Source organism: Marmota flaviventris, chromosome 7 (genome assembly GCF_047511675.1).
Source record: "Marmota flaviventris isolate mMarFla1 chromosome 7, mMarFla1.hap1, whole genome shotgun sequence".
Taxonomy (NCBI): Eukaryota; Metazoa; Chordata; class Mammalia; order Rodentia; family Sciuridae; genus Marmota; species Marmota flaviventris.
In genome coordinates this window covers 29,997,886-30,023,783 of record NC_092504.1, presented here as the reverse complement: position 1 = coordinate 30,023,783, position 25,898 = coordinate 29,997,886, and the positions used below count along the sequence as shown (strand labels likewise).

Genomic DNA, 25,898 nt, shown 5'->3' with positions numbered 1-25,898 from the left:
TTCTCTGGCCCTAATGTCTTGAGCAAGTTATGTGTGCTCTGAATATCTGCTATGTTTAATTTTGTCTAAATTAATTTCTAATTTAATTGACATTTTATTTTAATTTAAATGAGGATAAAAGTCTCCAACTTGTCATGTACTTTGAAATTTAGAGAGAAGATGCAGTGGTGATTGACACATAGGGCCACTCAGTGGACGTCACTCCTTAGTGTTATTGTTGACTCAGATTGTAATAAGGATGGTTGGAAAATTGAACAAGTCTCACCATTTTTGTAGTATTACTTCTGCGGGGGGAGTTCTATCTTAAATCTACGCAAATGAAATTTATATTGGTTAAGGAAATGATTATGTGAATAGTGGAGTAAAAGTAGAACTGGTGGTATGAATTCCAGCATGTCTCATCCTTTCCTCGTCATGTGGAGTTGAGGTAGTGTCTGGATAAACCTGAGAGATGCATCTTGTTTCCCCTTGTATTTCTTTCCAGTCATCCTTCAGGGACGTTTCCTGGCTTGGCCCTTGAGGGAAAGTAGATAACTCTCTAAATCCTGTTCAGCCCCTCTGAGAAGTGACATTTGGAGTAGGTCACCCATGGAGCAAATCAGCAGGGCCTGTGGGGGAAGGTTCCTCATTCCTTGCCAGCTTGCTGGACTGTTGGTTTTTCTACCTCCATTGACCTTTGAGGCTGAGGAGGAACACGGTTGCTTGATGAGTCATGTGTATGCTCATGAGTAAACCAAAGCCAAGTGTTTGTCAACAGAAAGCAGAGCCTCCTCCTCTGCTCCTTCACAGCCACCTGCATGTTGGCTTCCCTCAGCTCCTGCATGTCTGTCCCAACATGTGCTTCACACAGAAGCAAAGACAGCCTTGGCATGGAGAAGACACTTCTGGGTAACTGGGTGAGCCTTGTATACCCTGATTTTTTTCTCTGTGAAGTAGGATGGAGTGTTTGAACCTTCCTTCTTTTTTCTTGTCTTGAAATAAATTATACAGATCAGTTTATGAGTGGAGGTTTGATTTTTTTACGCCCCCGTCCAAGGACCATCACATGTATTACTGGTATAGAGTGTTCCAAAGTAAATTAAGTTTGTGGATAAATAACTGTGGCCAAGATCTAGATAATTTGGGACTATATTAGAAAGGATAAGAGAGTTTTATAAACATGGGTGGATAATTATCCAATTTAAAAAATAAATTAATACTCTTAAGCTTGCAGTTAAAATAAAATCTAAGGGAATCTTTTTTTTTTAACTTTTAATGAGGTTTAAGGAAACGATGAGAAAGAAATAATAGCAGTGAGTGTTGGTATAAATGCATTTCTATATTATTGTCTTGGAAAGTGACCTTGATCTTGAGAAGAGATCTAGGGGCAACTGCAATACGTGCTTTTATGATTTTGTCAGTGAAGTCACAACATGTGACACAGGGAAGTTTGGGGATGAAGGAGGAAAGCTAAATCTTAGCACTGTGCATGAGTGCTTGACCTTTCTGGAAGCTGTTCAGTGAGATGTTGGGCTCTGAGATGAAGGTCTAATTGACCTGTTACTGGGAACCGGTTATAACATGTTCTATTCTCTTTTTTATTTCAGAGTTGAATGACAGTTTAAATGAAAATAGTGACACTGTTGGGCGAATTGTCCACTACATCATGAAAAATGAAGGTATGTATATTTTAGTTTTCTAGAACAATTTACTATTTTAGTTTTATTAAAAATCTGCTTAGAAGAGTCAGAATTTGTGTGGACTGTTCTTTAGTTTTATGCCTGAGCTTCCTAATACCTCAGTTTGTAGCCTTACCCAGCCATGGGAGTTTTACTTTTGTGAGTTTTTTGAGTCTCAGTTGGTCTCAGTGTAGCAGATCCAGCCCTGGGGCTAACACCTTATATCAAAGCCTGGCCTCATCACTTCTTGGTTGTGTACAGTTTGGGGAAAGTCATTACCTCATGAAGCCTCAGTTTCCTCCTGCAAAATGAGGGTCATAATAATATTTGCCTCACAGCACTGTTGCAAAATAGCAACATGTGAAGTGCTCAGTATAATAAGCACTCCTGTGTTATCTATTTCTTTTTTCCCTTTTCTTGTCTTTTTATTTTTATCAGAGCTTCATAGTTATATATAGTGGGTTGGGTTTATCATGACAAAATCATACATCTTTTCACTTTTTTTGTGCTTTAAAAAAATTGTGGTAAAATACATATGACAAAATTTACTATTGTGACCACTTTAAAGTATAGAATTCAGTGCCATTAAGTATTTGACAGTGTTGTACAGCGTCACCACCATCTTTGTCCACAGCTGTTTCATCTTTGTGAACTGAAACTACAGGACGTTGAGCAGTCCCTCCCATGCCTCCTCCCCCATCCACTAGCATCCCCTCCTGCATTTGGCTCCATGGATTTGTATTCTCTGTTATCTATTAGGTGTTGAAACTTTTAAAAAGCTTAACCCTTATGGATTTAAGTGTTTGTCCCCTGTGAAATGTATCCTAGACCTTCTTTCACTTAAATGGAAGATTCATTTAATCTTGATGAAATGAAGTAGGATCATTGTTCTGAATGCTGGTTATTATCTCAGAAGGATATCATCCTGTTTTCTGTTGCTATAACTGAAATAGCACAAACTGTGTAATTTATAAGAATAGAGGTTTATTTAGCCCTTACTTCTGGAGGCTGGCAAATCTAAGAGCACGGCACCTGCATCTGCTCAGCATCTGCTCAGTAAGGACCTTCTTGCTCTATCATAATGTGGCAGAAGGCAGAATGTAGCAAGACAGAGTGCTTTCTTTTACAACAAAGCTTCTGCCTCAATAACCCATGAATTCATTAGTCCATGAATGGATTAATCATGTGGCCACACCCAGGCCATAGCAGTTTCTGTCCCTTTAGCAATTCTCAAGGTCTGTAGAAGTGCTTGCCCACTTCCTCCAAAGCTATGGATTCCCATATTGAATACTTTGAGTAGACAATTTAGAAGAAAAACTTTCCCTTGATCTTTGTTCTGGTCATCACTGGCTGACTCATGCAGCAGGCACTGATATAGTTGAGCCATCTGTCTAAAAGTTGAAATACCTTTGTAATCATCAGGAGGTACCTGCCCTTCTGCCTTCAGCCCTTCCCCTGGGGATCTCCCCTCCCCGATATCCTCGATTTTCAGCAAGAGCACTGCATGGCCCAAGCTGCCAGTGTGTTAGACTATTCAACTGTTCTTCACTTAGATTTATATGGTACCACATAAAGCAGCTTTATATGGCTCAGCATAATTTTCATTGCGGTTTTTAGAGTGTGCCATATGTATTTAAATGATTTAAATCTAGGTGCTTTATGTGTGTAAATCTCATCTAATCCTCAGATCATCCCCCTAAAGTTGATATTTTCATACCCATTTTACAGGTGAAGAAAGAAAGGTTCCAAGGGGTTAAACTAATCAGGTCATCCTTCTAAAGTTGGTATTTTTATGCCCATTTTACCACTGAAGAAAAGAGAGCTCCAAGGGGTTAAATTCACATGGTTAATGAGCAATACAGCTCTTTCTTCTGGTTCTAAATAGTGTGTCTTCCACCTGTGCATTGTTACATCTCCTTTTAATTTGCAGGTTTTAATTTCTAAGACTGTAAAGATCAGATAAACAAACTGTACTTATGTACGTGTCTTTTAATTTTGGAACTGAGTGTTAGTTTAGGTATCTGTCCCTTGGTGGTGGATCTTTTAGCTGACCAGCTAGGCAAACACAGTTTCTCCACACCCTCATATTGCATTTCTGACATGAGATGCGGGGTTTTCCACACTGAGCAATTCTCTAACACTCTGAACTCCAGAGGAGTATCCTACAATTTAATTTCTGATCAGTTCTGACCCTGTCTTGGAGTTAGCATCAGATCCCCAAGTTAAAGGCTTAGTCTCACAAGATTGCCCAGCTTCAGATGCCAATTGCAAGTCCAGAACTCAAGTACTTTTGACTGTAGACTATTAGGGAATTCCCATAACCACCCCCTGACCTGAGGCTTGATAATTTGTAAAATTGGCTTGTAGAACTCAAGGAAATGCTTGATTACATTTACTACCTTATTGTGAAGGTTTTAATTGAGGAACAACCAGGTGGAAGAGATGTGTAGGGCAAGATCCTGGGAACTGGGAAGTGGAGACTGCATGTCCTCTCTGAGCACAGGACCCTTCAGGTACCCCCATGGTTTCAGCAACTGGGAAGCTTCTTAAATCTTATTGTTCACGAGTTTTTGTAGAGTTTTATCTCCAGTCCCAGAACACCCGCTCCCCTACTTCCCAGTGGTTGGGACTGAAAGTGTCAACCTTTCTGACAACTGGCCCCACCCTAAGTCACTCCATTAGTGTAGACTGAGTATGATCAAGAGGCTCATTATGAATAACACAAGACATTCCTATGGCTCAGGAAATTCCATAGTCAGTGGAGTTTTCTTACAAGTTTGGAAAGTTCTGGGGATTCTATAGCTTTGTTCTCTGGGTAGGCCCGTAAGCTGTCTGCTGGAGTACAAATGGAGAGTTTCATAATTAATTCTCACATATCCCGAAATATTCACGTGAGGAGAGAGATAGGCTCCTTTATGAAGCTCTTACTGTGACATTCAATTTTTGTCATGGCAGAAGAGATGCCTCCACAAACTAAAGGATCACCAAGAGGGCTCTGCCATGTGCTGTATAAGTAGACTGTGCTCTGAACTTCAGTCAGTCTGCGTCTGTTTGGGTAGAGACCTGGACCTTAAAACAGTAGGAAGGAGAGTGTTAGGGTTTAAAGTACTTGCTCAGACAGTCCTAGGGGGTGGGCAAGTGACTTCTAGCTGTGTGACTGTGGCCAGCTAGTAAGTTTCCATTTCTCTGTATAGTAGAATGGGGATGATAATTCTATCTGTATTAGGGCCTTGGAAGTATCCAACAGAGTAAGGTCTGTGAGGCTTTTAGGCAGTGACTGGCACATATCAGCCTTGTTAATTTTGGTGATGGTAATAGTAGTTCTTGCTTGGGACTTCTGCCTTGAGTGTCAGGAAAACTTTGAAGAGATAGCAGTAAGGGAGACTACAGGACGCTCTTGCCCGAAAAGGACTCTTTTATGCATATGATAAAGCATGAATTCAGGGGAAAAATAGGAAGCATTTTCTGGAAAACACCACCCATTTGTTCTCTATGGGTTTTCCTTGCCCATTCTCAAGAAGCCTGTGAAAGGAAGTATAGCTGACAAAATGTTGGCAAGCATAAAAAAACCATCTTTTATGGCTTTATAGGAGTTATGGATAATAAAAGTAGGAGGAGAGATAGTTGGCACTTTTGTTTTTGAGATCATGGTGGAAGTATGTGTGAAAGAGAAAGATCTGTATCTGCCAGTTTGACCAACTGCAGATTGAAATTGTTCAAAACAACAAAAAAATGTTGCATCTGTACTGAGCATGTACATACTTTTTCTTGTCATTTTTCCTTAAACATATAATTCTGAATAACAACTATTTACATAGTATTTACATTGCATTCAGTATTAAAAGTAATCTAGAGATTATCTTAAGTACTCGGAGAATTTGCATAGGCATCTGCCATTTTATATGAGGAGCTTGAGCACCTGAAGATTTTGGTGTCTTCTGGGAGGTCCAAGGACCAATCCTCCCTAGATAACACGGGACAACCGTTTATTCAATAGAACCTATATTATTGTTCTTTATTTATATTTTTACAACCAAATTAAAGTGTGTTTTCAAGTCCTAATGTGATGTGATGTTAGAAAGCCTTCTCATCACAGAAAATCAGAAAGGTTCCCCAGGGACACAGTTTACTCTCTGGTGTAGACTTGGCCGTTAGCCCAGAGATAGAGGGGACTTGCGTGTGTACATGTGTGTAAATGTGTATTCTGTGTTAATCCCATATGCCCACCGTCCTCCCACAGTGTGGATGAGAATGGTGTTTGTGTAGGAACTAGAGTCTGCTTTTAGAAACTTCATTCAGAGCAAACAAAGAGCTGTTTACTAATTATTTATAAGAGATAAGAATAAGTCACAGGAATTCATAAAAACATGAGAAACAGCAGGCACAAGGGCACATGCCTGTCATCTCAGTGACTCAGGAGGCTGAGGCAGGAGGATCACAAGTTCAAGGTAGCCTCACCAACTTGGTGAGACCCTGTCTGAAAATAAAAATTAAAAGGGCTGAGGATATATCTCAGTGGTGAAGTGCCCCTGGGTTCAATCTCCAGTAGCATACCCCCTACACACAAAAAAGAGAAACAAGTCTACAGAACATAAACTTTGGTAACTATTTTAATACATTTTATCTTCTGGTATCATTTTACAACTTGATGTTTCATTTTATAGGCAGTCATCATTTTATAGGTGAATAATTTCCTCAGGCAACTATTTAAGCTTTGTTTTTAAAAAGCTCATTAGTTTAATTGTTAGTATTAAAGTTATTGCTATCCATGTTTTATATCCTTTGTTGTTGTTTTCCCTTTTTTTTGATTTTATGATTTTGAAGTTTGATAAACTGGCAAATTACTGTGTATTTTAAATATAATCAATTACAAAGTTGTACATGAGACTGTATCCCTGTATTAGTCCATTTTCTGTTGCTATAATTAAATACCTGAAGCTGAGTATTTATTTAAAAGGGAGGTTGATTTAGCTCACAGTTTTGGTCATTGAAAGTCCAAAGTTAGGAAGCCCCATTGATTTGGCCTCTGGTGAGGACCCCTGGGCTGGGTTACAACACAATAGGTGGCATCATGGTGGAAGTATGTGTGAAAGAGAAAGGTCACATGGGAACACAGGAAGCCTGAGAGTGATTTATGAGTTGGGCTCCCTTTTTTATTTGTTCATTTTCAGCACTGGGGATTCAACCCAGGGCCTTATGCAGGTACTCAACCAGCGAGCTACATGCCCAGCTCTCTCCTTGTTTAACCTCCATCCCTCTTTTTTATAACAAACCTCTCTTGAGAACCAGCCAGAGTACCATAAGATCTTTATCAGTTGTTTCTGAGGACTGTACCCTCAATGACCTCATCAGCTCTTACTAGACCTCACTAAAGGTCCTACCACCTCCCAGGCTGCCATGCTGGGGACCAAACTTCCAACATACAAATCTCTGGGGGGCAAAAGCACATCCAAACCTCAGCAATATCTCAACCCATTATCTGAGAGCAAAGTTAATTTTCCTGCCCCATCTTTATTAGTTAAAAGATACAATGGCTGACAATCTCTCAGTTGCAGTTGAGTAGTTGAATGTTTTACAAAGGGTAAGGTGTCACCTTGCATTGAAGGAGATTCCATGAATCCATTTTCACTACTTTTGCAATGACAAGGGTCTTTTTTTTTTTTTCCTAAATCAGTTTTGTTTGAAAATGCATTTGGACATCCTCAGGGATAGTTATGAAGGGCAAAGAAAGTATTTCTTTTAACAAAGGATGGTATGTTATGTTAATATTTCTTTAAAAAGAAATCTATGCATTCTCAAGGGTGACAGTAGGCCAAGAGGACCCCTGGGGAATGAAAATTGGATCATGGAGGGAACCCAAAACACAGCACAGATAAGCATTTGGAACATGAAAAAGATATGTATCTTCACTTTCATGGAGTATAAATAGGAAAAAATAAATAAGGAAGAAGGCTCCTGGGTGGGGCAAGAAGGAAAACTAGGTTGAGAAATGCTTCCTATAAACCCTTAGCTCTCAACACCTCCAGCAGGAGTGGTTGGAACTGGCCTTAATTGCCCTCCTCTGGGGGTTCATTGGAATGTTAAATGTTGGCATTAGCTCGAATGGTAAATAGTGATTTTTTATTTTTTCCTCTCTAGAGAATTCATTGTGGTTAGTCATGAGAACAGTGCTTTAAAAATCAATGGAAAAGGTTAGGAGGCAGCAAGAGTATTTGGCCTTGCCAATTAAATAGCTGAGAGAAATGCAACATGCACTTCAGCTTTTGGTTCTTGAGAATTTGACCACTCTGCAAGAGGGAAAGGGACATGGGGTGAGGGTGTGAGTGTGGACAGGGGACCCTAGAAGCTGAGATTCAATTTGATTTTGTTGAAAGCCTAGCTTCCCTCCCCCTTACATATTTAGATTTAAAAAATTAACATCAGAAGTCTAATTTGTCAGCCTGTATTTCATATATATGTGTCATATATGATACATATATACGTATTACATATATATGTTGTGATCAATACTAATTTTAAGATATCTGGCCTGACTTAAGGACTTACAGGTCTTGAAGCAGAGCTAAGCCAGTTGACCCACCTGGAAAATTAACCTTCTCCCTTATCCAGAGTCTCAGGAATCAACTATGAACTGAAAGACCTGAATTCCATGTTTTTCCAGCAGCTTTTATGATGTGATAATTCTATGATTGTTCACCCCTTCTACTTTAATTCTTTAATGTTCTTTTTATTCCCTAGCAAATGCTGACGTTTTAAAGGCTATGGTGGCAGATAACAGCTTGGGTGATATTGAAAGGTAAGTCTCCTCCTCCCACGGAATGGGACATTTCCCCAGTTGTTTGCTCAGATGGGATGGCATTGGAAATGCTGTTCTGCTGGAGCAGATTTCCCAAATTTGGTGCTATTGACATCTTGCACCAGCCAATTCTTTGCTGAGGGGTACTGTTGGGTGCATTGTGGGATGTTTAATAGTATCCCTGGCCTCTACTTAGTAGATGCCCTTCTGAACAGCTCCTAACTTCTCCCACAAGGTGTGGCAGCTCCAGATGTCTCCACACATTGCCAGTGTCCCCTGGGGGAGTGTCACCTTGGCCAAGAATTGATGTTATAGAACATTACTGGGAGGAAGGAAGGTCAAGAGACTAAGAGCAGGAACATAGCTTAGGAACTGGTACACCAAATCTTACTTCTACCTCTTATTGGCTACCTGTTCTTGGGCACTCTGAGCTCCACCTATCGTCTGTAAAATGGAGAAAGACCATTGTACTAACTCCATTGAGTTATTATGAGGAATGTGAAGTACCTCGGGCACTGAAAGACCCTTATGAACAGTGATGACTGAATGAACACTGGGTTGGTTCGATGATAATTGTATGTTTTGAATTACTGGTTTTAGGTTATAGTTGTGGAGCTCTATATTCCTTTATAATTAATTGCGAATAGCTGTATTTTATAAAATTTTTCATTTCTCCAGCAAGGAGCCTTTATTGAATGCCCACTGTGTGCTGGGTGCTGTGCTAGAGCAGGACGTGCACAGACCCTTGTCCTGGAGGAGCTGAGTCTGTAGGAATGGAGACAGGTGCATGAGGCCTTGTGGTGCACAGCCTAAGTGGCTGTAGGGGAGGTGAAGACCGGAAGCTCTAGGGACTCTGTGGGGCCAGCAGAAAGTCAGGGAGGTACATGGAAGAGGCGCCATCTGGAGTGGACATTCAAGTGGCAGGGGCTGGTTGCAGGCAGAAAAAAAAAAGTGCAGGAGAAAAGGTGCCAGACATGGAAGTATGGGATGCACCTGGGGATGGTTGGTCTAGGGGACCAAGTTGACACTGTGTTCCTCCAGGAAGGATCTGCTCTGTGTTTTATTTTAACAATTTAAAGTGGATCCCTAAAGAGCACCAGGAAACTTTTGACTGGCTGTACTGTTAAGACTGTCTCGTGTCACAGTCTGTACTTCAAGAGTGTGCGGCAGGCTAGTTGTCAGCAGCCCATGGATGTTTTTTGCCATCATAAGGCTTCCATGTGCCCTTGGGGCTCTTGCTGACATCTCAGGTATCAGCTCTATAGAGGTGCTGCCCTTTCTGTACCCACATTTGCCAGAGGGCTGGTTATTCCTGGTCAGTCTGGCCCTGTCCTGTTCTAATCCCTTCCTTTCTAGGGGCCAGACCTTGACATGTGCCTTTTGAAGGTAGCCAACATCTGGCCTATATACTTCTGCATTTTGTGATTTGACTAGTCTGGCTAAATTTCTTCTAGATTATTAAAGTGGCCTCCACTGTTTCTGAAGCACAATATATAGCATGGTGGGTAAGAGTGTGGTTTCTAAAATTTGACTTTCTCTTCAGATCCACACTTATTTGCTATATGACGTCAGGCCAGTTACTTAGTTTCTCTGAGCCTCAGTGGCCTCATTTTTAAGACATGGAAATTAATAATCCATACATTGTAAGGTTTTATAAAGATTAATTGAATTATATAAAAAATTCTTAGAATACGAAGTGTTAGCTATTTTCATGACTTATCGTCACCACCAAACACCTGTTTGAGGCATTACTTTTCATACCTTGACCTAAAAGCTTTCTTCCTTTGATGCAGTAGTCTGATTGGATTGAATAGTCTAGATTAAGTCATCTGAAAATTCAATTGGAATTGAAGTTTTTCTCTTCTCTAGGGCATGTATGTTCCAGGCATCTCTTAGCCGAGTTCCAGGCAGATGTGGCTAAGTGTGAGAAGTTAGTATGGCTGCATGAGGTGGGAGATGCGTGTTTTACAAAGAAGCCTAATGCTGTAAAGTCAAGCAGAGCTTCATTAGCAGAAGCAGTGGTTTATTTCTAGCCAGTTAATTATATTCTAGAAGTGATAAATCACGTTATTATAGTTAGAGATGTGTTGTCCTTACATGGTCGAGGGTCCTGAGTGCCTGTTGCCTAACATTCACAAAGTCCATTTGACAATTGGAAGTTGTGTTTTTTTTCATTCAACCATTTTTTTACATTATAGAGGAGAGATGACTTTTGCTGGCATTTCAGTTAAATCAGTTCTATTTCCTCCTTTTCCTTCCTTCCTTAGTCCAGTGACCCCCAGCACCCCTGGGAGCCCACCTGTGAGTCCTGGGCCCTTGTCACCAGGAGGTACCCCAGGGAAGCATGTCTGCGGCCACCATCTACACACAGTGGGTGGAGCTGTGGAGAGAGATGTGTGTCAGCGGTGTCGGCACAAGCGATGGCACTTCATAAAACCCACCAACAAGTCCAGAGAGAGCCGGCCACGGCGCCAAGGTGAAGTCACTGTCCTCTCTGTTGGCAGGTACGGTCCCTTGTGTCTTTTGGAGGGTCCGGGACATGGTTGCATTTGGGTACAGATTTGTATATAGCTGTAAATGTGGAGTCTGTTCTCCTAAGCCTGGCTCAGATGAGATGTGTGGACTCTTAGAGGTGTTTTGGTCTGAGTTCTGTGTTTCCAACAGCAGAAGAACCCTAAAAGGCAGTTATTGCTAGATCAGATGGGAGATGTATTAATTAAGTTAAATAATTAATTACTCACTTTATAACAGATGGAACTCAGAATCTCAACTATATACAGAGTAGACATTTCTATTTCACGTATGGAATCCAAAGCAGGCAGTTGGGGAGGTGGCTCTTCAACTTGTTGTTCAGAGTCCCAGGCCCCTTCCGCCGTGACTGTGTCAGATCTGTGAGCAGGAGAAAGGTCATGGGGGATTGTTCCTGGGGGTATTTAGTGAGAAAGGCCTGGGAGTGCTGCATATCATTGTGGTTCATGTTCCCTGGCCACAAATCACTTGGTTACACCTAACTGCTAGGCAGCTGGAAATGTTATACAGTCATGTACCAGGGAGACAGATCAGGTCAAGCATCTGCCACATAAGACCCATATGAATTGTGATGATTGCTTCATTCTTTTTTCTTTCTTCTTTCTTCATCCTGGCGGTCTCAGTCTTAAAGTAGCATTTACTGGTGACCCATATGTGATCCAAAGATCTTGCAGTTTGAGGAACAAATGAGTCTGACTTGACATGAAGCATTTTTGCAGTCTCTGCGGTTTGGGCTCAGGTAGGAAGTGCACTGCTAACAATACACTGCAAAGACAGTTGGAGCCTAGAGGTGAAGATTATATGTGGGAGTCAGGTTGGGAAGCTCTTAGCAAAAGTTGGTAGTAATCCTTCTTTCTCAAATGACAGACCTCTGGGAAGTATAGCCCAAGCCCATTGCTTCTACCTCACTTGAGTCCTGGCACCACTGCTTACAAACTATTAACCTGGTCCTGTGCCTCATGTCCCTCTCTAAAGTGAGAATGACAGCCACACTCATCTCATAGGGTTGCTGTGAAGACTAGACGAGATAACTCAGGTAAAGGTTTCATAACAGTTTTGAGCATGTTGACTATCTTCATTATTATTATTTTTATTTTTATTCAGTTGAGTTTCAGCATGTGTTGCACAAGCCAAGAGGAGAAGACCGAGGGCTGTTTGCCGCAGCAAAACAGTACAACTCATGACCACAGTGTTTTATTAAGAGGCAGAGTCATGGGAATTTATGAATGCAGATGAATGAGAACATGGAGCTTGTTTGGACACAGCTCATTTTATTTGCTTAAAAAAAAAAATCTGCCGAAATTTTCAACTCAGGTTTGACTTGACTTTTTGAAATTTCCCAAACCCAGCTCTCTTGGCTATTGGGTACTATGAGCACTTAATGGTCATAGGCTGTGTTTCAACACATGTTGCTTATGAGTCTTCCCATTTGGCAGAATAGCTTTGTGTTTATAACTTTCCCCTGCTCTTTCTTTCACTTCCTAGAGTCTTCCTCCTCCTCATGGTTGGTGAACACATTTTGGACAAAGAAGGAGAATTTATTTTAGATTGTTTTTGTGGAAATTAAAACCAGAACTAGAAAGAAGCTATTATTGAAAGACTAGGGATTTAATGATAATGCTCTAAAAAACAGTCAAATTAAGTTAATTACTTTAACTTCTCCTTTAATGAAAATCTCTTCTTCAACTTCTTTAATTTTTTCTTTAGGCCTTATTGAAAATTAACTCAAATTTGTTTTTAAAAAACAGAAATAAATCTTCAACCCAACACCAGCTAATACTGATAAAATGCATTATTAGGGTTCTTTTGGCTGTATGTGTGTGTGTGTATCTCACAAAAATATACACTGACAGGTGTATATTTTTGTGAGATAGTTATCTACTGACCATTCCGGCTATGTCAGTTTAGTTTTTTTTTTTTTAATATTTATTTTTTAGTTGTAGTTGGACACAATACTTTTATTTATTTATTTTTAAGTGGTGCTGAGGATCCAGCCCAGGGCCTCGCATATGCTAGGCGCATGCTCTACTGCTGAGCCACAACCCCAGCCCTATGTCAGTTTAGTTTTAAATCAGTTGTGCTTTTATTAGCCTTCTGTGGTTAAAAAAAGCTGATGATAAAGCTCATGTCATTGTCAGAAACCACAACTGTGAGGCTGTTTAATACTTGAGTACCTGTTTTAATGTAGTTTGCATGCTCTATAAAATAATCAGTGTTGTGTATGATGTGGTTGAATGAATCAGCTGGAAAGTTGGGCAGAGGACTACAGGATTTGCTGCTGGGGAATGCCCCTCTTATTGAATGTTTCTCATTGCTGTTCCAACTTCTGGTTGAGTTTGTTTGGGGTCCTCTGTGTAGACTTTTTTTCTTTCTATATTAGGGATTGGACTTGGGGACACTTTACCACTGAACTACATCTGTAGACAGTTTAATTTTAATTTTTAAATTTTGTGGCAGGGTCTCACTAAATGCTAAGGCAGCCTCAAACCTATGATCTTCCTGCCTGAGCCTCTCTAGTTGCTGAGGGTGTAGACATGTACCACCATGCCTGTCTAGATAGACTTTTTTTTTTTTTTTTGAGGTGCTGGGAATTGAACCCAGGGCCTCACACTTGTTAGGCAAGCACTTTATCACTGAGCTACAGCCCCAGCCCTAGATAGATAGATGGTTTTTGATTCACTCATGATTTGTACTCAAAGCTCATCAGCTCTTCTCTTTCCGCTTCTAGGTTTAGAGTTACAAAAGTGGAAAATAAGGCAAACCAGAAGGAGCGGAGAAGTTTGATGTCTGTTAGTGGGACGGAGAGCGTCAATGGAGAGGTGCCTGTAACACCTGTGAAGAGAGAGCGAAGTGGCACAGAGTAACAGGTGAGCTGTAGTTTTAGTGACATTGGGGTTAAGGTGATGCATGGTACTGAGAGCCTCCCTTTAGTTTGTGATCACATAGGAATGACATTTGGCAAGGAAATGGGAAACCTTTCCTGAAAGTGGTAAGGCGAAAGGACCCTTTGTATGATTACTTGTCTGCCCAGAGCTTCTTGTAAAAAGGCTGCAAACTTGATAACTCCAGGGACTTGGCCTGCATAGTAATGAGCACAGAAGATTATATACTAGGCAATATGGAGTGGTGGAGACTGTAGCAAACCAGAAATCACATCAGTCATTGGTAGGGCCTGCATTAGACCTAATGTTGCTATATCTTCTTAATTCAACAAAAAGTAAAATCCAGACTTTAAAATGTGAAATTACCACTGGTTTTTAAATGTTTGTGGCTTATAAAATTTCCTGTAAAAAAACCCATGCAGGCCAAATGATACATATTCTTGTCATCATTTCTAGGTAAACTGTGTTTTGAAAAAGGCTGGAGTGAACAGATCAATGCTTTTTCCTTGAATTGGAAACCAGTTTTCTTTGATGTGTCACATCAAAGAAAATACCCTCAACAGGAATATTACTCTCAGTACCCTCAGTAGGAACATTACTTTGAATTGCCCTCAGTAGCATTATAATTGTTGCCAACAAATATTTTGAAGAAATTAAAGGGCAAAAATGAATGCTTCTTGGTTTGGCAATTTTAATTTTGGAAGGCACGGCTTTAAAATCGCAAAACCAAACCCTGTGATAACTTGATCAAACCCTGTGATAACTTGATCCTGGCTTAGCTTTCCTTTTACTCTTTTCTTTCTGTTCTGGCTTGAATTGCATTTTCCCTTTTTATGCTTATTATATGTGAAGGGCAAGGGGTCAGCCATGCTATCAAAGCATCCAAGGAGCTGTCCGAATCTGAACTTGAAGACAGAGTGTTTACAGTGTACAGAGGGAGGGAAGGTGGGGTGGGGGAGGCTTGGCCTTGAAGGAACAGAGAAGAGGCAAAGTTGCATCTGAGCCCTGGAGCCAGGCTGCCAGCCTCAGATCCCAGTTCACTGCTCACAAACCCAGCATTTGGGCACGGAGCTGCAGCTGTTTCCGCCTCACTGGCAAATGGAAATGACGCTATCTCAAGGGGTGGCAGTGAGATTTCTGGGGACTGACCAGGAAGCCCAGGCTTGGCACACTGGCAGTGCTTGGTGAGTACTGCTGAGTGCTGTGAGTTAGCTCCCTTTGGTGGGTGGTGGGTTCAGTGGCATTTGGGTTGAAGTTTCTCCAATAATCTGCCAGGCTCAGAGGAGTAGATGTTCTGGGAGTAATTAAAGAGTTGTGCTCCTGAATCCTCTGGGGCAAAGGGGCTCTGACAGCTTTGGCTTTCTCCTGCTGTTCTTTCAGGCTTGCCTTTGGGGAGATCTGCCCTCTTTCCCTAGATTAGGAGCCAAATGGGACCTTATTTGAAGAAAAGAAACAGTTTAGTAAAGTCTGTCTTTGGCCTTGGGGCCAGTTACTGGTGACCTTGGGAAGGGAGCCAGGCAGGAGCAGGATGATGTAGTGGATGATAATAGCAGCCAGTGTTAATTCAGTATCCTAGTCTTCTAAACATTGTGCTGGTATATATCTCCCATGTCTTCACTACAAACATCTCCTAAGGGGGTCCATATTATCATCCCAGTTTTCCAGATGAGGAAACTGATGTACAGAAAGGATAAGTTACATATTGAAAGTCACATAGCTGGAAAGAGAAGTCAAGATTTGAACCTGGGTCTCTGACTATAAAGTCAATTACACCCACCCTTCCACCCACAGAGGGTGCTCATTAAGGGGACTGTTTCCACTGATGATTGAGAACAATGTCTAATATGGTAGCCACCAGTCACCTCTGGGTATTGAAATTTAAATGAATTTATATCAAAAGACTTTACCCTAGTCATATGTCAGGTGTTCAATAGCCACAGGCGAGAATCTCCCCTATTGAATAGTACAGAAGTAGAACATTTCCAGCATAAAAGAAAGTCTTATTGAACAAAGAAAGTGGCATCTCTGTATTAGATTTGGATTACTGAGTAACCACGGTAACTTAAGAGAAGTATTTTGATTAAAGTAAAGGAGAACTTGCCTCTCTGGGAAGAGAAGCATCTAGCTATTCAAGTCTAAGGTAGGGAAGGACCAGCAAAGAATGCCTGGGTTTTGATGACAGTGTGTGACAGGTTATCACCTGGATGGCAGGTTAGGCAGATTATGAGATAAAGCTCAGGTTATGAGAATTTGGCTCAGTTTCAGGCAGGAACTATAAGACCCATTAGACCTAGTCCTAAGTAGATTCTGGCTAAGGCTTGGGAAGGTTAAAAGAATTAAGATTGCTCAGGTGGCTTTCTTGGCCCAAATTCTGTCTGTATTTGACTCCAGGAACTTGATCTGATCATCTCAAGTCCTGACCACATGTAACTGGTTTACAATTTGATACTCTCTGCAAAGCCAACTGTCATCTAGCAGGATATTGCATTTGATCAGAAGACATGAGTGAATTCAATGTGAACTTCACCCTTTGAAAATTGTACCTAACAGCCCTTACCCCCTTTCTCCTTGAATGTGAAATAAAGATAGAAATTCATGGATTTAAGGCAAGTGCCAAGGGAGTATTTAGACTCTAACTGGCTCTCCTTAAAAGATAGTCACACTTCTTGTGCTATCCCAATCAGCAGAGGCCTAGACGAGAATGCATTCTCTGAGCCTCCAACTTGCTGTAATAACTTTGAAATTAAAAATCTTTAATTATGGAAATTTTCAAGCTCAAAATCAGAGAGAATAATCTTATGAATGCCCATGATCCATGGAGTAAATTAATTGTAACTCAGCTTTTGGAATTTAGTACATGGCTTGTCTTGAAAGGCCATTCTGTGTGTTAATTTCTCAAATGAAGGTCGTAAGCACAGAGGTTAAACAACTTGTTTAGAGTTACCAGTAAGAAAGTGGTAGAATTTAGTCAAACCCAGTCAGCTTGGTTTCAGGAGTCACAGACTTCATTTAACTGGGTCCAGGAAAATCAGGTCCCTGTTCATGTTGGAACCTACTGGGTGACCCTGTGAGACTACCCCAATAGAGTATGAAATAGACTTTGAAAAAGGAAGAAAGCGAATATTCACTGACATTTAAAAGAAATTATATATTTATTAAGATTTTTCTTATATTTCTTATCCAAGGAAGAGTGACTGGAAAGTTTAATTTGACTTGGTTTTCCAACTAGAGAAACCTGAAATTTTTCTGACTGGGTCAAAATCTCTGAATTTAGGCCGAATCAGATTTGTACCAGAATTTAACTAATAAAGTAGGAAAGGGGTGTTATGTGACTTTCATATAATTGGATAATAGTTGAATTTTTTTTCCTGAAAGAAGGTTTAGTTCAAATGTGGAATTTTATCTAAGCTATTTTCCTGGAATGCTTTGACTGTAGAATAGGTCCAAATATTCAAATGCAAATGTAGATCCGCCCATTGGTTAGTTTTCCTTTCCCTCCCTCCCTCCATTCCTTCCTTCCTTCCTTTTTTTCCCTTTTTAGGTGGTTTTAATGGAAACTGAACTGAGTACAGTTGGTCCCAGGTATCTGTAGATTCCACATCCATGGGTTCAACTAACTGTGGATCCAGATATTTTTTCTTCTAATTGAATCTATTCCAAGCACATACACACTTCTTTGTCATCATTCCCTAAACAGTATGGTGTAACAAGTATTTACGTAGCATTTACATTGCATTTGGTATTACAAGTAATCTAGAGATCATTTAAAGTTTACAGGAGGACCCATGTAGGTTACATGCAAATACTGTACCATTTGATGTCAGGCCCTTGAGCATCCATAGATTTTGGTATCTTTGGGTCCTGGGACCAGTTCCCCCCATGGATCCCAAGGAATGACTGTGTTCTAAATGGAACTGTGTCAACATTGGGGCAGGATTTCTCTCTCCCCATCTTTCCTTTGCTCTTTTAAAAACAAAATCTGTTGTTTGTTCTCTCCTCCCCCTTATTCTTCTCACCCTGCCTATTTGGCCTGAGTTCTTTTCTGTGGCTAGATCTAACTTATACTCTGCCTGATTTATTTTGGCAATGCGGTTAAAATGGTTTCTTTTTTCCACAGAAAATGTGTTTTGATTTCTTCTTAGAAGAATAAGCTTTTGTTCTTCAAAGTTAAATAAATCGAATTGCTTTCAGTCTCCAAATGCCACTGCCTTGTCTTCATTGTCACTGGTCTTTTGCTTTTTAAAAATGATACTGTAGTAAGCATTCTATATTGCGTGTTTCCCAAGGATGTGTTCCTTTTTCCATTTTATAATTCTAGCTTATTAAGAAGTCCTTTGATAAGTTTACATTACCATTTTAAATTTTTTATTTTTTTAATTAATTTTTTAAAATATTTGGCACATTTTAAAGTTGTATTATCGGGGTTTGGTTTCTTTCTTTCTAACTTTTTTTTTTTGGTATTGAGTTGAGTTTCTTACAAGTTCTGGATGTTCACTGCTTGTCAGATACATTTTGCACATATTTTCTAACATTCTGTAGATTGTCTCTTCACTCTACTGATTGTTTACTTTGCTATGAAGACACTTTTATTTGGGAAAGGTTTTTTTTTTTTTCTTTTTTTTCCCTTCAGTTTGTGGCACTAGGGATCTAATGCAGGGCCTTGTGCATACTAGTCAAGTGCTCTACCACTGAGCCACACTCCCAGCCTTGTCTAACTAATGCTTTTCAGCCTCAGGGTCCTCATTTTTAAAACTATGCATATAGTTTTTAAAATCAATCCTTGGCACAGTTAGTACCTACTAAATATTTACTACTATAAAATCCTCATGCCGTTCTTGGTGGTTCTATCTATTTATGAATCTGCTTCTCATACATCAACTTTTGGGACTGTGGATCCCTTCTTAACATTAAGCTTGGATTCTCAGGACATCTCAGGGATAGATAATATCTGGCAAATGCCTTAAGAATGTGCACCATTTTTGCATTTGTGTTACAGAGGCCTTAGATAACTATTCCCCTCTTACAAGAGGTGGAATCAAAAGTAGGAGCAGGACGGATTGGAAAGTTTTGCAGACTTGTGTGCTTTGTTTTAAAGACAGGAGTTGGGGAGTGAAGATGTTGCATGGGCTGAAGTTCTCTGCTTGGCTGTGGCTGCTGTGCTGGTGCTCTGCCCTTGGATAAAAGTCTGCTCTTTACCAGAACCTCCTGAGCTTTGGTGGTTGATCAAAAGTGTCTTCTCCTGAGCTTCTGCCGTCCTCTTTTCTTCTTCTCCTCCTTCCTTTGAGCTCAGTGACCGTGACTGGCATTTGCTGCTTTATTTGCACTTCTCTGAATTGCTTTTCATTTTTTTAACTGTCCAGGGAAAGAGGTAATGGTGGGAAATGTCAGGTACCACTAGCTGGTTTATTTTTTTCTCCTGAGTGATATATATATATATATATATATTTTTTTTTTTTTTCAGGGAAAACACATATTTAGTAAGTAAAGGGATCCCAGATTTAATGGAAGTCTTTTTAATTTGACTCAGGGGCAATGGAATATACATTTATAAAAAGAAACATCAGCTAAAATAGGCCTGGATGAGGCCACCTGGCTGGATCAATCGCTCATCACATTTCTCAAGGGATCGTAGTACTCTGTGTGATGCCTGTCATGCTCCTGAGTGAAGGCCCATGCATGGAGTCTGTCTTCAGTGTGGAGGGGAGGAGGCTAACATCTCTCCAGGACCTGCTATATGAAGAAAAGGCAGTAGAGCTGACCAGAACTGAAAAGCTGAGTGAGGGACCGAAACTTAAAACTTATTTTAGGCATTGTGGATAATAACATCTCCATTTACATTTAAGTAGGCTCAGATTAGCTTTTCCCAAATCCTAGCACTGGGTAGTGATGGGAAAAATTCACACTTTGGAGCCAACATGCTCAATAGCTATGGAATGGGAGGGAGATTTGCTTTTCCTGGCAAGGGGTAAACCCATGTAGCCCGGTGGTTCACAGTAGTGATCATTTCAGTCTCGCCAGCACTCAGCATGGGAGGGCTGCTTTGGTTGCTTGTGGGATCATCTGATGTCATTTGCCTTTTAAAGTTCTGCCTGGATCAGGGGCAGGTTTATAAACCAGTCTTTTCCCAGATAGACCAAGGTCATAGATTTTTAGAGCTGTGATTGCTAGTTCAGTTCAATTAAAGTACTGTTACATCTTTAAAACATGTATTGAGATCCTATTATGTGCCAGGCACTTTGCTAGGCCATAAGGATCCAGCATTGTGTAAGATGGAGATGGACAGAAGCCAAGCTCTCTCAGGCTTCTCTTGTAGTTTTATAGTAGACTTTTCTCCCTTGTTTCCCTAGTTTCAGAGTTAGACTAACCTCTAGGAGGTTTCATATTATTCAAGGTCATGCTGATAGATAATTACAGAGTTTGTGCTTGGGCTTCCTCAAGGTTCAGTAACTTTACTGTTTCTAATGCATTGAATGCTACAAGTGTTGGAAATGGAATCTTTTTTTTAGGTACTGGGGATTGAACCAAGGGGTGCTTAACCACTGAGCTGCAACCCCAACTCTTTTTTAAAATATTTCATTTAGAGACAGGATCTCACTGAATTGCTAAGTGCCTGATAAGTTGCTGATGCTGACCTTGAACTCCTGCCTCAGCCTTTTGAGTTGCTGGGATTACAGGCATGTGCCACCACATCTGGCTCAAAATGGAATCTTTTTTTAAATTGAAATATAAGACATGCTTATGAGAAAGTAGTTCAATATCATGAAGGGCTGCAGGATGAAAAATAAATCTTAAAATCCAAAGTGTCTTTACCTACCTGCACCCCTAACCCCCAAATCATCTCTACGTTCCCTTCTCAAGGGGAACCATGGTTATCGGCATCCTCCATGTCCTTTCAGAGTATGCTGTATATACACATGCTTATGCAACACATCTGTGTGCAAAGGTCCCCCCTGCCCTCCACACATGAGAGCCTAGATGCTTGTGGTGCCTTGCTTTTTATGGAAGCTGATAGCCCTGAGGTTCAGGGGTTGCCTTGGCCTGTTGTTTTTATTGTACTCATGCATGACTGAGGACACATTTAAAATGTTAACTGCCTTATTTGTCCTTTATTTTTGGAAATAGCTCCAGTATGTTTTTTGGGGGGCGGTACCAGGCATTGAACTCAAGGGCACTCTGCCACTGAGACACATCTCCAGCCCTATTTTCTTGTATTTTATTTAGAGATAGAGTCTCACTAAGTTGCTTAGCACCTCGTTTTTGCTGAGGCTGGCTTTGAACTCGAGGTCCTCCTGCTTCAGCCTTCCAAGCCGCTGGAATTACAGGCGTGTGCCACCACACCTGACTAGCTCCAGTACCTTTATGGCCATCCTCTGGGAGTTTTGGGTGGACCTAGAAGCATACTTCACTGTTATCAATGAGTTCTTTTTTTTTTTTTAAAGGTTTTTCTTCCACAGCTTTGCTCTGTGCACAGAATATACCAAAACATATATATATATATATATATGCAGGATTTAGACAACCTTGGGGACCAGAGATTTTTGTTTTGTTCTATTTGAAACTGTCAACCAAGTCTGCCATCTCCTCTCAGGCAGGGGCCTATTCCAGGCCCTCTCCCTGTTGTTGACCAGGAATTGACCCTCAGTTGATCTGTTCTGCCCTGCTGGCCCTGTCAGCCCTTTTACAAGACTTACAAAAGAGGATCTGTGACATCTGCTATTTTTATCGTAAAATCTCTGCAGCATTGAAGACTCATGGAGACTTTGGAGGATATAAGACAGAACTGAAAGGGCTCAATGGAAGCAGAAAATGAAATGGTTTCATAGACTGTATTGCTTATAATTAGAAAGAAGCTGAAATTGATAGTTATAATCACGATTTTTATTTTTCTTAATTTGTACCTTGATACTTTCAGCTCTACTAACATAAATACCTTAAGTGAAAAATAGTGCCTATATTTCATAAGTAACAGGACACAGGATAATACAGCTTTGCAGTGTACGTTCTGGAATCAAACTTCTTATGCTCAAGATCTGGTCTGTCTCTTCTTGGCTGTGTAATCTTGGAGAAATTACTAACTGTCTGATGCATCAGCTTTTCCATCTAAGTGGGGACAGTAAAAATATCTCTGCTTCATCAGGATGTTGTTCCTTGGCACTAAATAAGTTCTGAATAGGTAATTGTTAGATGTTATCTGAAAATCTGAAGTGCTCTAAAATCTTAAACTTTTGAGAGTCATGGTGCTTAAAAACTCAGATTTTGGACCATTTTAGATGTTGAATTTTCAGATTAGGGATGCTTTACCAGTGAAGTCCATGTAAATATTCTCAAATCTGAAAAACTGAAATTTGAAACATTTGTTCCTAAGAATTCTAGATAAAGGATATTCAACCTGTACTATATTAAGTGAGTTCTATTTAAACACTTAGTAAATAAGAATTATGTTTTCTCTATTTCTTGACTCTCTTGAGCCTCAGAGAGGCCGGATTAGACATAACCTGTTAAGGTAGTAATAGGATTGTTTTTTCCATTCTCAGATGGAGGATTATTGAAGGCAAATCAGCTGAACTCTAGCCCACAAGCCAAACAGAGAGGCTGTGTCTGACTTGTTTTATTTTCCCTATTTAAAAAAGGTAGTATTGTTCATTGTAACGCCATTCCTCTGTTGCTTAGTGGAGATGTTGTACCAGAGGTATGTTGACACTCCTAGGGAACTGCTGAATTCCATTCAAATAGTTGCCAGTTGAATCCTTTTTTTTTCTAAATACAGTGTCATTTTGATTTCAATTACATTTTACTTGAAATATGGCATTTTGAAACTTACCATCCCAAGGGCTGCTAAATCACAAGTGTTCAGTTATTGTCACTTGGGAAAATCATTAGTAAAATATATGATACATTTGAATTGCTATGAGTATATAACGCAATAAAGGGCAATCTTCAGACTTCTCAGTAAGATCTAATCCTGGTGTCAGAAGATTCAAAACTGCAAGGAATGAGTGCACAATTTCATGGGCATTATTCAATAAAGAAGGCAATATAATTTGCAAGAGTAGTACATTTCTATGTTACTTAGAAGAGCTGTTTTCATTTTGAATGGAAAAAAATATCTACCAACATGCATAAAAAGTAGTTTGCCATTGATATTAAAAAGTTAAGATTTTAATTATTAAAACCTCTCCCCTAAATTGGGATTGGAGTGTGGCAACTTGTGGAAGATGCAATGGTCAGTAAACATGAAAAATGCCCTACCTAATAATGAAATAAATACAATGAAAATAGAGATCACTGTTTTTCTCTTAACAAAGATGAATGTCAACATCAGCGTGACCTTGTAGCTCACATCCAGAATGAGACCGTGCTGGGAATAAAAGGGAATGCTCTGAGTAAGCACATAAACCAAGACCTCCCAGGGGAAGCTGGTTTACCTTGCCACCCTGGTTAAGAGGTGAAGGGAAATGGACGTCATCACACTGACGCAAGGAGACATCAGTACGGATAGGTGGTAATGTGGAAATGTCAAGAATGTAAATATGTACTCTTTGCCCAAGTGGTTACAAGCACAGATATTCAGGAATGCAAAGATAATGTTCAAAGTTGTTCTTCTCTTCAGCTTTGTATATAGTAGCAGGTAACTGGAAACAACTTAACTATCCATCAATGGGGATTATTAAATGGATTATATATTACTAAGTAACAGCTTTCAAATGTCAAAGATTGAAATAGAGCTATGTGTACAAATACAGAATAAGTGTTATAGATGAGAAAAAGCTATTATAAACTATCCCAGTTTTGTTTAAGACTTGAAACACCACATCTTATTTTTTCTTGGATTGAAGCTGATCATTTAAATTTCTTCCCTATAAGAGTTGAGCTCCTTGAGGGCTTGGCTGTGATTCTCATCTTTTGTCCTGCCTTCAGGTGGCACCCTTTACATAGTTGGCTCTCAGTGACTCTTTAACAGGTGTGATGTGATAATAGGGTGTTCCTCTGGTCATTAAAAGGCCTGTAGGGACTGCGGGGGGGGGGGGTAGCTTAGCAACACAGCATGCTCTAAGCACGCCTTGTGAGGCCCTGGGTTTGATCCCCAGCACCCTGCCCCCTCCCCCCAAAAAAAAGAAAGAAAGAAAAGGAAGATCTGGGCAGATTAGCCAAATTCTAGTTCCAATCTGCTTTGAAATAAGTTAAAAATGATTCAGTAATTCAAGAATTTTATAACTCAAATTGAGATGATAATTTTAGTTAACATTTCAGTCCTAAATGGTTCTATGTCTTCTCCCCCATTTCTTTTGTGTGTGTGTGTGTGTGTGTGTATACAACATATATATATATGTATGTATGTATATATATGTATATACACATATATGTATATATATATATTTTAAGCTTACTATGTAGTGTTATGTTTGCAAAATTTTTGAAGCAACTTAAATTCTTACAGTTATTAATCAGTTGACAAATGTTAGTAATAGGTTTGACCTCATGGCTTAAACCTTTATATGTGTGTTAGCGTCACCTGGGCACCTTGTAAGAAAGCAAATTCCTGGGCTCTAGCCCCGTGAATTCTGATTTAGTACGTTTGGGGTGTGATCCAAGGAATTTGCAATTTTCATTAATATTTAAGCCAAGTCTAAAGCAAGTTCTGATCATTCTGAGACACTCTGAGGTAAATAGACTGCATAAGGGCTGGGGTGTAGCTCAGTGGTTGAGCCCTTATCTAGAATGGGCAAGGGAGGCCCTGGGTGCTATATCCCCAGCACTATCAAAAAATAAAAAAAGTAAAAAGGTAAAATAGCAAGGTGTGAATATTAATTTATAGGATTTAACACACAATTTATACCAGAGAAAGATTTAAAGCACTATAAACCTCTAAGTACACTCTGATGCATTCCCATTAATCTGCACCTGCCAAGATGCCACCCTATGTAGGCAGGGCTACTACAGGGTGCTAGTGTCATGTCTGTGGTAATTGCTATGCCAAGATGCCACCCTATGTAGGTAGGGCTACTACAGGCTGCTAGTGTCGTGTCTGTGGTAATTACTATCTGTGGGCATGTGACCACACAGTGTTCAGGAGAACCTAGTACAAGAAAATCTTCTCACTAAGAGTTTTGAGCCTTTAAATTACCAACAGAAATCACAGATTATCAGTAAATGATCACATAGATGTAGCCCCAGGACTTCATTGTGAATTTTGATCTCATAATCTTTATAACTCTGTTTCTATAAACAACTTTCCCATTTATTTTATTTAAAAGTGTTCTAGAAAATTATTATTCAAGTTGTGTGTGCCTGTGGCCTGTGCCTTTCAATGTTTTCAGAATTCAGTGTCCTGTAGGTGCAGTTTCTTCCTGTCTCTGTCTCTGTCTCTGTCTCCCTCTCTCTCTCTCTCTTTCTCTCTCTCTCTTTTATGGAACCAGAGCTCTAGCATGCTAGATAAGAGCTCTACCACTGAACCATACCCCGTCCTACAGATGCACTTTTGATCTTCTTTGGGACTGGGTGTCTTACAGTGTAGGCTTTTAGCATCATTTAACTGTTCCCATGACCATAATGACTTTCCCTGGAAAGGCCCTACCAGTGTTTCTGGCTTCTGCATTTTCCTCCTTTTGCCCTCCTCCCATGTAGGTGGGGAGCAGAGAAGTGAGGGTACCAGATCAGTGATGCCTGGATGTCGCCCTGGAGATCAGATGACAGTGCAGTGTGAGCATGCCCATGTTACCTTCCAGGTCTGACCACCTGGAGCAGACTCCCAGCTTTCCTCTCGGAATTTGTATGGTCTTGGACAAGTAATAGAATCTGTAAGCCTCAGTGTTCTCCTGTGAAAATGGGAATTGTCACTTACTCATAGAGTTATTGGAAAGATTGAGTTAAAGAACCTGGAGTACTTAGCCTGCCAGTACCTGGCACTTAGAAAGACTGCAAATGTCAGTGCTGTTGTTATTAATCAGAAAGTGTTTTCATTCCTTAACACCCTGCCCTTTGTGGTCTGGCACACAGTATCCATTAATTTGCACAGGTTTCTAGTTTCTTGAA

The 25,898-nt window shown here is 40.2% G+C and overlaps 1 protein-coding gene across 3 annotated transcripts in view; it reads left to right on the top strand.

The window, feature by feature from the left end:
• Positions 1-25,898, top strand: part of Rell1 (RELT like 1) — a 64,469-nt gene that overhangs the window by 32,979 nt on the left and 5,592 nt on the right. For all 3 annotated transcript variants that reach the window (XM_071614210.1, XM_027937912.3, XM_071614211.1), the window contains exons 3-6: positions 1,587-1,658; positions 8,397-8,454; positions 10,722-10,958; positions 13,712-13,850. In XM_071614210.1, the coding sequence (XP_071470311.1) occupies positions 1,587-1,658; positions 8,397-8,454; positions 10,722-10,958; positions 13,712-13,847 (503 nt within the window). In that variant the 3' untranslated portion in view covers positions 13,848-13,850. The remainder of the gene's footprint in view (positions 1-1,586; positions 1,659-8,396; positions 8,455-10,721; positions 10,959-13,711; positions 13,851-25,898) is intronic.